General features: G+C 37.5%; 1 protein-coding gene across 2 annotated transcripts in view; it reads right to left on the bottom strand.

The window, feature by feature from the left end:
* Nucleotides 1-12,642, bottom strand: part of LOC150100209 (myc box-dependent-interacting protein 1-like) — a 188,989-nt gene that overhangs the window by 14,172 nt on the left and 162,175 nt on the right. For both annotated transcript variants that reach the window (XM_090402882.1, XM_090402883.1), the window contains exons 10-11: nucleotides 10,061-10,194; nucleotides 5,083-5,205 (exon numbers count right to left, since the gene is read on the bottom strand). In XM_090402882.1, coding sequence (XP_090259008.1) covers nucleotides 5,083-5,205; nucleotides 10,061-10,194 — 257 coding nt within the window. The remainder of the gene's footprint in view (nucleotides 1-5,082; nucleotides 5,206-10,060; nucleotides 10,195-12,642) is intronic.

A 12,642-nucleotide genomic window follows, 5' to 3' on the forward strand; every position in this document is an offset into this window, starting at 1 on the left:
TACTAGCATTTATGATAGGTATCCTAGTGGTGGTGCTGTCACCTTATAGCAACTAGGCTTGCCTCTTTTAGTAGGTAGTGGAAACTACAGTTTGAGAGGAAAGAGTCATCCTCTCATCCTTGAATTGCTCCAATAGTACTGGGTAGGTGGAGTGGAAAAAATAATTTTTTTTTTTTTAAAAAAACCTGATCCACATACATAAGGTCACAAGACCTATAACCTGTTCTGAAGGACAGAAGTGGATGGAATGAAAGAAGAAACAGTGAAGTTTGTTCAGTGAGTTTCAAGACAGACTATAAAAGGATGTTATTTAGCAGTGACTCTTGTTTTAATGATTTTGGAAGGGAGTGGAAGAATAATAGTGGCCAATCCAGCAGAACTGTCCATGAAGAGGCACAAGGTAGAAACTGAATGTCAGTGAGAGAGGGATCATTAATTAGCTAGACTGCCCTCTTCTGGATAGAATCAAGCAATCTTAGAGAGGATTTTGGTGCATCACTCCAAATATGGGAGCAGTATTCCATGGCTAGGCAGATTGAGGATTTGTATAGAGTTAACGGCTGTGGAGGTGCTTCTACAGCCACTGTAAAGGTGGTGTGGAGGTGTATAGAGTTAGCAGCTGTAGAAGCTCGAGTTGCAATATGGTTGTGCCAGGAAAGATCAAAGGTGCAGATCAGTCCAAGAAGAGAAATCTGATCATGTTTGGTTATCTCAGTATTACTGAAGAGGGAGGGATGTAAACTCTTTCTTGCGAGAGATTAGACAGGACTGAGTTTCGGTGGCATTGAAGTTTACAAGGTCATCCTTGCCCCACCGGGATATAGTTAGAAGATCTGAGTTTAGGTCACTGGTCATAGTAGATCTTGAGGATTCTAATACTTAAGCACTACAAGGTTTGTCAAATGAAAAGGAGAAATGGAGTGTACTGTCATCAGCAAAGCTATGGACAGGATTCAAAGTCTGTGAGAGCAGGTCATTTATATACAAGAGGAAGAGAGTGGGTAAGAGAACAGAACCCTAGAGTATTCTGTATTGGTGAGGAAATTCACAATGACAAAATTGGCAATACAGCTGCAGAGTGTGGAAGGCAGACCATAAGAAGGCAGTTTGTTAAGTAGGCTCCTGTGCCAAACATGATCAAATGCCTTTGAAATATCTAGGGCAACCACGTGAGTTTCTCCAAATTTTTCCATGGCTTGAGTCCAGAAGTGGGTGGTGAAAGCAAAAAAATCAGCCATAGATCACAGGTGATGAAATCCATATTGCTGGTCACTAAGTAGTTGATATGTCTCTAGGTGGTTTGAGAGTTGGTTGTTGACCTTCTCCATAATTTTAGAGAGAATAGATGTGTGAACAATTGGATGGTAGTGTATTGGTCAACTTTTATCACCTTTCGTTGAGATGGGCTGGATGTAGACCTGTTTCCAAGTTGTAGGGTATACTGAAGAGGCAATGCAGGATAGGTGTTAGTTTTGGGACAATTTTTTAACACAACAGGTGGGATACCATCAGGACGATACATTGTTTCTGCTCAGGTTATTAAGGATTCTTCGGATTTTTGATCAGAAGACTATGGGTGACACGAAAGGAGCCATTCTTGGTGGAGTGGAGGAAACTTTGCCCAAGTCATCAATGCAGGAACTGGAAGAGAAGAGTTATGCCAGCAAGCTAGCCTTATCTTTAGGCGAGGTAACTACAGTACCATCCAGATGTGAGAGTGGTGGAAACCTGGGTGGGTAGAAGTTGCATTCAATGGCCTTGGCAATTGACCAGAAGAAGTGACTGCCATTTGGGCAGGAGGCAAATTTGCAGCATTTAGCTCTTTCAAAGTGAAAGGAAGTAGAGGAAAGAAGAGTAGAAGACCAGTATATAGATACAATAATACCAAGTGCATATTGTAAGAAGTAAGAGCTGGTCTAGTTTGGATATCTCTGGTTTGCTATGCTTGTACTCACATTGGTGGTACGAGCATAGCAAACAAAACCACACACACACACATTAATAAAATAATGTGTGTGTAATAATAATAATACATGCATTGTATGTAGTGGAGTAGTGTGCCTCCCTGTGATGAGTCCTTGAAAACATCGCATAATAATAACAGTAATGATAAATGATTTTGTATCACTCATAAAATGGATGAATTCTTTTTCCCTACAGACTATTGGACATGCTAGTACTATACTATGTAGTTAACATACTTGCTTCAACAGGGCTAAACAGCCCTACTTATCTTTGCATCATCAGCAAACAACTGAACATCTCCATATACTATTTTCTGATACCATCTTACATATATTACTTTCTGATTCATCTCTCTCTCTCTCCATCACATCAACCCATATACTTTCTGATACCTGTTCATCAGCCATCCTCTTACACATCAATAATTTATATTCCAATCCCATATCTGTCAATTTATGCAACAGCCTTTCATGCAGTATACTGTCAAGTGCTTTAGCACAGTCCAACAGTATCATAATGTGCCCGTCCTCATCATATCCTACTCAGCCAAGGCATTATTATAAAATATGAGCAAATTATCCAGACATGACCCACAACAGTAAACCAATCTGTTTCTTGAAAAAGTATAGTTTGTCTGTCAATCCATTTCTATATATTTTAATAACTTTTCTAAAATTTTCACAACTCCACAGATACTACTGAACATCAGTAGTTACACATCCGTTTTTACACTACACTTGTACGACAGGATTATCACACATTCTTGTAGGATCTTTCTTGAGTTAAGACTCATTATACAATCAAATCAAGGACATTTTAACATTCCTTCAGTATATGTACTGACATTTCACCTGTCTCTAATGCTGAATTTTTTTCCAGGTTATGTGATAGCTGTATAACCTCCTCATCCCTCTCTCTCCATACTATATATATATATATATTTTTTTTTTATTTTTTTTGGATGAACATCCTTAAAAATTATAAATTATAAAATTATAATTATATATATATAAAATTATATATTAAAAAAATTATAAAATTATACTAGGGGCTCCTCCCCTGTTGCCATAGGCATCAGGGGAGGAGCCCCCTAGTATATATATATGATTACAAATATTATTATATGTAGCATCTCCAGGGAGTCAGGGACTCATTGAGGGAGGACCGTGGAAAGTATAATTCTTTGATACATGTCATACCTCTCCTTAACAACAATCACCAAAGACATATGGAAAATGCCCACTGGCAGCTTATTTCATTCACTAACTACTAGATGCCAGGAAAAACAATCTGGGATCTCTTACTCAGCTTCCACGAATGACCAAAAGTTCTCTCCTCCTTTTCACATGGAACGAGGTGCACAATTTCTCCTATCTAAACTGTAAAAACCTCTTACCAGCTTGTATGAAATTTCCATCATTTCCTTTCCTTCTCCTATTTCCCAAAACTTAGAGGGGGCCACACGCCTTCAATTTGTCTTCATATTCACTACTATATGCCATAAAAAAAAACAATCTGGGGTTTCTTACTCTGCTTCCAGGAAGCTGAATAATGCCACAAGCCAGATATGATTTTGGTTAGCCAGTGCTGGACCTTTGACTGTTTCATCTTCATGCAACATGGTCTCTTTACTGATTGTTGTTCTTTAAGGAGCTCTCTTTACCCAAAAGAAAGCCTCCACAGCTCAGGTGATAAGCAATGCAACTCCCCCCCCCCCCAGGTGTGAAAGTGACCTTGGTTTTAATCCTATCTAGGAAGGAAGAACCTTAACAGCTTTTTCAATTAAATGTCAGTTAGCTATATATATATATATATATATATATATCTCACACACAAACGGTCACAAGGCCTTTTGCAAAATATATGCCACAAGTATGCATGGGTCAAGAGAAAAGTAATCTATAGATATTCATTTTTAATAATTAATAATATTATACTCCTAAATAAATCCAACACAAGGCAACAGGAACTAACTCAACTGAACACTTACTGTAGAATTTGGTATAAAGACAAAAACTGTAAAAACAGGAATGTGGAAAACTTGGTATGGATACTCAGGTGCAAATCATGATTCATGCTTTTGAGAAATGGAAGAAACAGATGTCTAATACTTATAAAATAACTGATTAAATTATCGATATTTTGAATTAATCCCCAAGGCATTTTCATAGGTGCTAAGATACAGGAATGTAGGTACAACTGTAGGAAGGCAAACACAGAATGGGTTCAAAAATCACAATCATGATGTCCTAACTAATGTCTTCTATGGGCATGGTATGAGAGGATCTTGATCATTCAGCTTGTAATCTCATGATGAATCCTTCAAATTTTTGACAGAGTGAGGAAGCCATGTTTATTTAAAATTCAGCGAATGTTATAGTTAAATGTCATTTCATCCCTAGACTGATACAGATGATTGGATCCTGTGTGTGTGTGGGACTTTAACAACAGATGTAAATACAAATCTAACGCTATTTTTGGAAACTGTTATAACATTCACTGAATCAAAATAAATATGACTGCCTCAATGTGAAAAATCTGAGCTATCATAATAATCAAATACTGTTAGATGAACCATCAAGATCTCTCACAATCACAGAGTATGCCAGTTAGAACATATTATCATTATGCTATTTTTTGAACTCAAGTGTATTTGCCTTCCTAAAGTTTTGGCTGTGTGTACATGCATAAAATATCCTTAGGCCTATGAAAATGTCTTTGTAACCAAAGCAAAATATTTGCAATAATTTAATAAAAAGTTATTTTATTATTATCATCTCTGGATATCAATTTCCTCAATTTCCCTCTTCAAGAAAAACTATCAGTAATTTCCTTATCTATACACTCCTAATCGATCTAACGTACTAAAGTTAGGATTTTTGCAAGGTGAACTGTTATGGAAAAGAATGTCATATAAAACAGTAAAATTCAATTTTTTGACGTAACCTTCAATTCAAAATTTTATTGAAAGGAATCAAAGCTTATTATGTTCTGTACATGCAGTGCTGTTGCATGACAGTTGGATATACATAACAAAAAGTGAGAGAGAGAGAGAGAGAGAGAGAGGGGGGGGGGGATAGAGAGAGAGGGATCTATGCCCCAATAGAACTGTCTTACCTTATATAGTACTCCAAGAGGCATATCTATTCTTGTTGCGCCTTCAGGAATATAAAACAATTCTTCTACTCTTTTGAGATCAGCACAGTTGAGTTCTGCTGAATCTCTGCATTTTTCATTTTCCTGAAACAAAGTTATTCAAATTTAAGCAGAATATCAAAAATAGCTAATTATGTCAAACCTTATTCAAATTTCCATATCGTACAAAGTGAAAAATCAAAATTTTCCAAAACAGATATTTTTATTTAATTATGTTTTAGGGTTTTTTTAATTAACAATTTGTGCTTGTCATTTCTGCATATAGCATATAAATTTTTAACAAGCGCATGCAGTACTTGTTACTTGCCCTTCCCCTTGTTCTGGTTTTGTGTGCTTAGCAAATGAATTTGACAATTCAGTTAAAGATATAGTAAAACTTGTTCAAAGTGGAATCGCAAGGGACCGATTATATTTTCCGCATTGGTCAAGTTTCTGCATTATACAAAATTGCAAAAAAATTTAAAATCCATTAAAATCATATTACATGGTACATTATTATGGGTACTGGTGTCAAGGTATACCAAGTGGAAGGAGGTTTAAGAATCAAAATTTTTCCATATTTTAGGAACTTTCACACAATCATAATTATTGAGCCTGGGTTGGTTTTTATAATCTATTGCTAATTCTTTTTTAAAAAAAAATTGTGCTCTCTGAAGACTGTCTTATTATAAACAAAACAGAAGTTTTGCCACAATGTCTTGAAGAATATAAGGATTCTATTTATCACTACAATTATGGTCAGTGGCCTAGCAGATCATGCCTTGGATATTGTGCAGCACAGAATCACAGACTACTATTATTATTATTATGGGCGACTCCAGGGAGTCCTTAGACTCATCGAAGGAGGCCCTAAACATCATGTCCACACAACTATTCGACATTCTCACAGTATCTATCATACCTTGCCATGAACTCATTTACTGTCATAGCACCCACAACAGACTCTGGCAGCTTATTCCATTCATTTACCAAAGTAAAGAACCCAGCTCTAACACCCTTGCTAACCACACTCTTGCCCAGCTTCCATAGATGTCCCCCTAGTTTTCCCATCACCAGTCCTGATCTCAAAAATATCCTCTGAATTAATCCTATAGAAACCCTCCAGCAATTTGAATGTCACAATCATATCTCCCCTTTTCTGCCTATCAACCAATTTCTGCAACCCACAAATCTTCAAACTGCTATCATAAGGTTCATTCCATAGACCTGCTATCATCTTGGTCACTCGCCTCTGGATCCTCTTCACCTCCTCCCCATCAAGAAGAAACCTAGGTGACCAAATCTGGGCACAGTAGTCGAGATGAGGTCTTATCAAGGCTCGGTACAGAGAAAATAACTTGCTTGTCTCTGCTCGTCAAAGTATTATTTAGCAACCAAGTGATTTGATGAGCTGATTTAGCCACTTTTGCAATGTGTCCCCTAAACTTCATCTCCCTATCCAACACTCTCGAGTCCCTGGCCTCATCAACCTCCTGGAGTACAGTTCCACCAATGTGGTATACTGCTGCTAATCTTTTCACCTCAAAATGCATAACCTTACATTTTGTCACATTAAATTGACATCCATTCTCCTTAACCCAGAACTCCAATCTATCCAAATCATCCTGCAAGATTTTGACATCGTCTGCATTCACTATTGCCCTACCCAACTTTTCATCATCAGTGAACAAATGAACCATTCCTCTTAGATCCTTCCCTATATCGTTAATGAACAAATTAAACAGCAGTGGTTCAAGAACAGAACCCTGCAACACTCCACTAGTCACAGGCTGTCTTTTGGATTCTACTCCTAAATAAACTACTCTCTGATATCTCTCCATCATCCGCCCACCTATCCATCTCACCAACCCTATATATCCATTCCCATATGTTGCAGTTTACGTATTAGAATTCCATGTGGTATCCTGTCAAAGGCCTTAGCCAGGTCCAGCAGTATCACTGTAAACCCATTACCCTTATCCATTACTATCTATACTTCACTGCAATAAGTATAAACAGGAGAGACTTGCAATCAGCAAAATCATCAAACATCAATACAACCATTGTAGGCACTGGTAGGCAGCATATACCAGGTCAGAAACCCTGGTCAGTTCTTCGCATTCCTTTAAAAACTTATGTGGAGGTCTCCTCTCAGTTATACACCATTGATCCTTAAGCACTCCACCATTAAACTAAACCAAGATATAGGTGGAATGATACAGTAAAAAGTGCCTTAGAATACAGAAATATAAGATCTGATAATGTTGAAGTCTTGACAGATAACAGATTGATTTGGAGGAAAATTGTGGATAGAAAGTTAGTAATGATGCAAGTTTTTCATGTAGTACTATCATAATATCCTGCACACCTCTTGAAGGTACATGGCAGGAATTTGACAATGATGATATGATATGACAAATTCTCTGGCTACATAACATAATTTGAAGAACTTTAAAGACTAAAAGCCGAAGGGATAACAAAATAGAAAACCTATTATATATATGCTGAGCCTCTGTAGCTCGGTTGATATATACGAAGCCCTTTGGTTGAAAAGACCTGATGTGGGTTCGATTCCCGTCAGTGACTTGAGGAACCTTTATCTGATCTCTTTCAACAAAAGGTGGTTAACCATCTCGTACGGAGGCAGGTTTTTTTTTCCACCTGGAAACTTAGGTTTTTCATACCTCAGAACTGGCAAACTTGCCCAGTGAACACACACACACACACACATCTACAGACATAGGACACACTTGGAGGCATAGGGCTAACCACCTTATCCCCGAGTTACGGTTGCGAAGTCCAAGAATACTTGGAAAGGTGGTAGATGCTTAAGTGCCTGTTAGGACCACTGATAGAATAGAATTATATGAATGCAACACTAGTTATGTCTTCTTAGCAAGCTTTATTGGATGCACAACATGAAAAGAGAAATACAAAAAATATACATTTCAAGAGAACGTTCTGGATGCCATAGTATTGCCAAGCATATTCATGCAGGCATGATCTCATGTACGCCAATGTTGGATAGCTGAGGACAATTTCTATCAATTCTATAATTCTTCTCTTGAACTCATCATAACATCTAAAAATGTTTTCACATTTGTCCTGTTTACTGGATAAGTGATAGAATCTTTATCATCAGAGTTAGCAGAAATAAGAACATTATTAGATAACATACTGGCTCTAGATCTTATATGTGATGTCTTTCATATGTTCTTCCATATGCCACTCAAGATTTCTCCAGACTAAAACAGGGCATGTTTTGTTTCTTTAGAATTTTAGCTAACTTTGGTGAAAAGGAGCTGATATAGTAGAGATATAAAATCTTTTACATCATTACTATTTTCAATATGGTCAGCAGTTGGATTAAATAACAGCTTATCAACAGCCTACTTATAATCATTTATCTTTAACTTGTGAACTTCATAATCATGTGCTAATAATCTCCTGAGAACCACTACCGAATTTCCTAGAGATTTAAGATAATCTCTTTGTCCACTTCATCTTCTCATCCCTCGAATATATGGTTTGCATAAAATACATAAGGAAAACACTCCACTAAGTGGGGTGGTGATCTCACAGCATGCAATGCAATTCATTTCCTTCCTAAAGACAATTGCAAACATCCATGCCCAGCAGGATTCGAATTGACACCTGTTGGTTGGTGAATGGATACACTAACCACTCGGCCAACTGGTCCAAGTTTTCTCTCTGGTCACATAATACACATGATGGTGGCCTTTTTACATCCTTAAATATTTCATAACTAATGTCAAGATGTAAAAGGTTTCAATGACTTTCTCCAAGGGACTGCAAACCCACTATGCAGCTTTGCTAATGACAGTATCTGCACTCAACCTGCTTATTTAATATGCCTAAGCCTACCAAAAAAAATCTGAACCTACAATCTTAAATACCAATTCCAAACCATTCTTTTTTTTTAATTCTCCAAAAAGAAATATTTTCCTACATATATATATATATATAGTCGATTCTCAAATACAGCAAAGAACTCCACCCCAAGAAAAGTGCAATTAGCAGCACCATAGGCACAGCACTATTCTAAAGAAAATTCATTACAATATACTATCCACTATAACCAACTATTCCATGTGGTCCCTATGAGTGTGCTATAGTAGGAATCAACTGTACTTATCTTTGATAATATCCAGATCTTTAGACGAGATTATTCTATTTAAGAAAATTAACTTCAAATTCAACACATGACATTTATTTATAGGTCCTGTTGCCTCTCATGCATGGGAATAAAACACACACATACACCCACACACACATATATAAATCCTTCATAGCATAAACATATGTACCATCTAGTCAGAATCCAAGAAACTGCAATCAATGCTCACTATAATAATCAATTGCAAAGTCCTACCAACTTTCCATAGTGATAATGCTATTCTAAAAAATTTACTACAGTAAACTAACCACTCTGACCACATCTTTCTCTTTCACTTCAGGCATTCTTTGCCTCTGAAAGGTTGTTAACTACAAAAATTGTAAATCCAATCAACCATGAAATATTATTCTCACTTCTAAAAATGATGACATTTAGAGTTCCCTGAAAATATCAACATGACAAATATGTCCAATTTCTGCTCTACATGTGATTTTTCATAGATCCTGTAGAGATGCCACTTTTCAAATTAGCATTACTGATTCTCTAAATTTTTTTTGATAATATTTTAAGATATGCAGTGAGCACCTACCATCCATTCAAATTTCACCTCCAAATTCAATGGAACCCCCACCCCCCCATTCATTTGTTTTCTCTATTGCTGGACTGCAGAAATTACTTTTGTACATATTTTCTAAAAAGTACAAGCTATAAGTTTTAAATCCAACGAGGTTCTTTCTTCCTAACTTTCCAATCATCTCCAGTGCAAGAAATAATTTTACCGAACCTCGTTAGTAAACTGAAAAAGAGAAGCATATGTAATACCTGAGTTGTGACTTCAACTGTATCACTAATTGAAATTTCTTCATTTGTTGTAACATCCTGATGCATAACTTGGGTGTCTAAAGTATGTGCAACAGGACTATCGGTTGGTGTTAACTGCTTATTTTCTTTACAATCTGAAAAATAAATAGATTAATTTCAATACCAACATATAATCACATATTACTTCAGGCATTTTAGGTAAATGGGCATAGATATGATTTTAAAAAAGCTAGAAGACAGCATTAAAAATGTGGATTAACATTAAAAAATAATTCATTTATTTTCTGTCAAAGCTAGATTACTTAGCAGTGATCTCAATGTAGCCTTTTAAGAAATGTGAAGAACCAGCCAGAGCTTCTGACCTAATGTTCAATATCTTCAACTTCTTATAGTGCACATCAGTAGATGTTTACCTGATACTGATTCTTGTAGAAAGACATATACGCTGGTTAAACATGATAACTAAATACTTAAGGAATTTACAGTGTACACTAGAAATATAAATTAACTTTAATATATACTTTCCGATATTTCGGCAACGTCATGTTGCCATCTTCATGGGAACTTAAGATAAAGACACGTGCACGCAAGTACTACATAACAGCAAATGAAAAACAAAGTGAGAAGCTACAATTTTCTTAAATTCCTGGTGGTGTCCCCTGGCAGGCTATATTAGATGTTCTTTGCCTTTGGGCTGAAGTTCTTCTGATATATGTTCCCCAAATTTGGGGCAGTCTCATGCATTCAAATTGTAAAGGTTTGGCATGTTCCTAAGGGCTGAAGTTGATTCCATGAATAGTCTTTCATATTTGAACTTGCTGTGGTGTATTACTGTGGCTTTCTTCCACCTTATTCTGTGGTGAGTATCCAGAGCATGATCTGCAAGCCCAGAGTGGCTGTACTGGTGAAATCGGATGTAGTCCTTGTGTTCTGAGATTTGCTGTCCTGCCTGTTTGGCCAAAGTAGGACAATTTACAGCTGCAAAGGACCTGGTTTACACCAGGTAGGTCTAGGGGAAGTGGTTGGTCTTTAGTGGAGCGGATAACAGATGCCAATTTTCTATATGGTCTGTAACAAGAGCTCAAGTCATGCTTTTTTAGGATTTTGCTGATTTTTTCCGAGGTGCCTCGGATGTAAGGAATGGTGATGGATTTAGAGTAATTTTTTTGTGAAGGCAGGGAGGTGGGTTGTGGATAACTGGTTTTAGTATTTTTTGGATTGGGGGGGAGTAGCCATTGGCTACCCCCCCCCTAAAAAAAAGGAAAAAAAAAAGTGGGGGCTCTCACACTATACTGGCAACACACCATCACACATAAAAAAATTCAGCCCACTTCAAAGCCAGTATAGAAAACCTTATACTTCAACACAATGACATAATGGTCAGTTTTGACGTCTCCTCCTTATTCATCAATGTACCCCTCAAAGAAACCTTAGGGCTAATCCAAGCTAAATTTCCTCCCGATATCTCAGTCCTATTTCACTTCACAATGAACTCAGGGTATTTCATTTGGCAGGAAAAATTCTACAAACAGAGGGGACAGCCCTTTCACCACTTTCCCCACCCTTGGCCAACTTCTTTATGGAGACTTTTGAAGAGAAAGCCTTAAACTCTGCCCCACAAAAAACCTACCATATGGCTTCGCTACGTTGATGATTCGCTATTTGGTCACATGGCCCAGATACGCTACTGTCCTTCTTAACACACTTAACCAAATAACACCCTGGAAAAAGAGAAAAACAATAGCCTCCCCTTCCTAAACGCACTCGTCACCCGCCAACCTGATGGAACCTTGGTTTTCTCAGTCTATAGAAAATCCACCCATACAGGTAGATACATTCACCAACAATCCCCCTCACAACAATATGGAATTAAGACACTATTCAACAGGGCAAAACTAATCTGTTCAAATGACTATGCCCTAACTACTGAACTAAATCACATCCTTAACACTTTCTCAGCCAATGGCTACCCCCCTCCCCAAAATACTAAAACCAGTTATCCACAACCCACTCCCACCCCTTCACAAAAAAGATTACTCTAAATCCATCACTATTCCCTACATCCGAGGCACCTCAGAAAAAATCAGCAAAATCCTAAAAAAACATGACTTGACCTCTTGTCACAGACCATATAGAAAATTGGCATCTGTTATCCGCTCCACTAAAGACCAACCACTTCCCCTAGACCTACCTGGTGTATACCAGATCCTGGACAGCTGTAAATTGTCCTACTTTGGCCAAACAGGCAGGACAGCAAATATCAGAATCTCAGAACACGAGGACTACATCCGATTTCACCAGTACAGCCACTCTGGGCTTGCAGACCATGCTCTGGATACTTGCCACAGAATAAGGTGGAAGAAAGCCACAGTAATACACCGCAGCAAGTTCAAATATGAAAGACTATTCATGGAATCAGCCTCAGCCCTTAGGAACATGCCAAACCTTAACAATTTGGATGCACGAGACTGCCCCAAATTTGGGAAACATATCAGAACTTCAGCCCAAAGGCAAAGAACACCTAATATAGCCTGCCAGGGGGCACCACCAGGAATTTAGGAAAATGGTAGCTTCTCACTTCG

This window comes from Typopeltis vanoorti, chromosome 13 (genome assembly GCF_054136105.1).
Source record: "Typopeltis vanoorti isolate ZY-2024b chromosome 13, IOZ_Tvanoo_1.0, whole genome shotgun sequence".
Taxonomy (NCBI): Eukaryota; Metazoa; Arthropoda; class Arachnida; order Uropygi; family Thelyphonidae; genus Typopeltis; species Typopeltis vanoorti.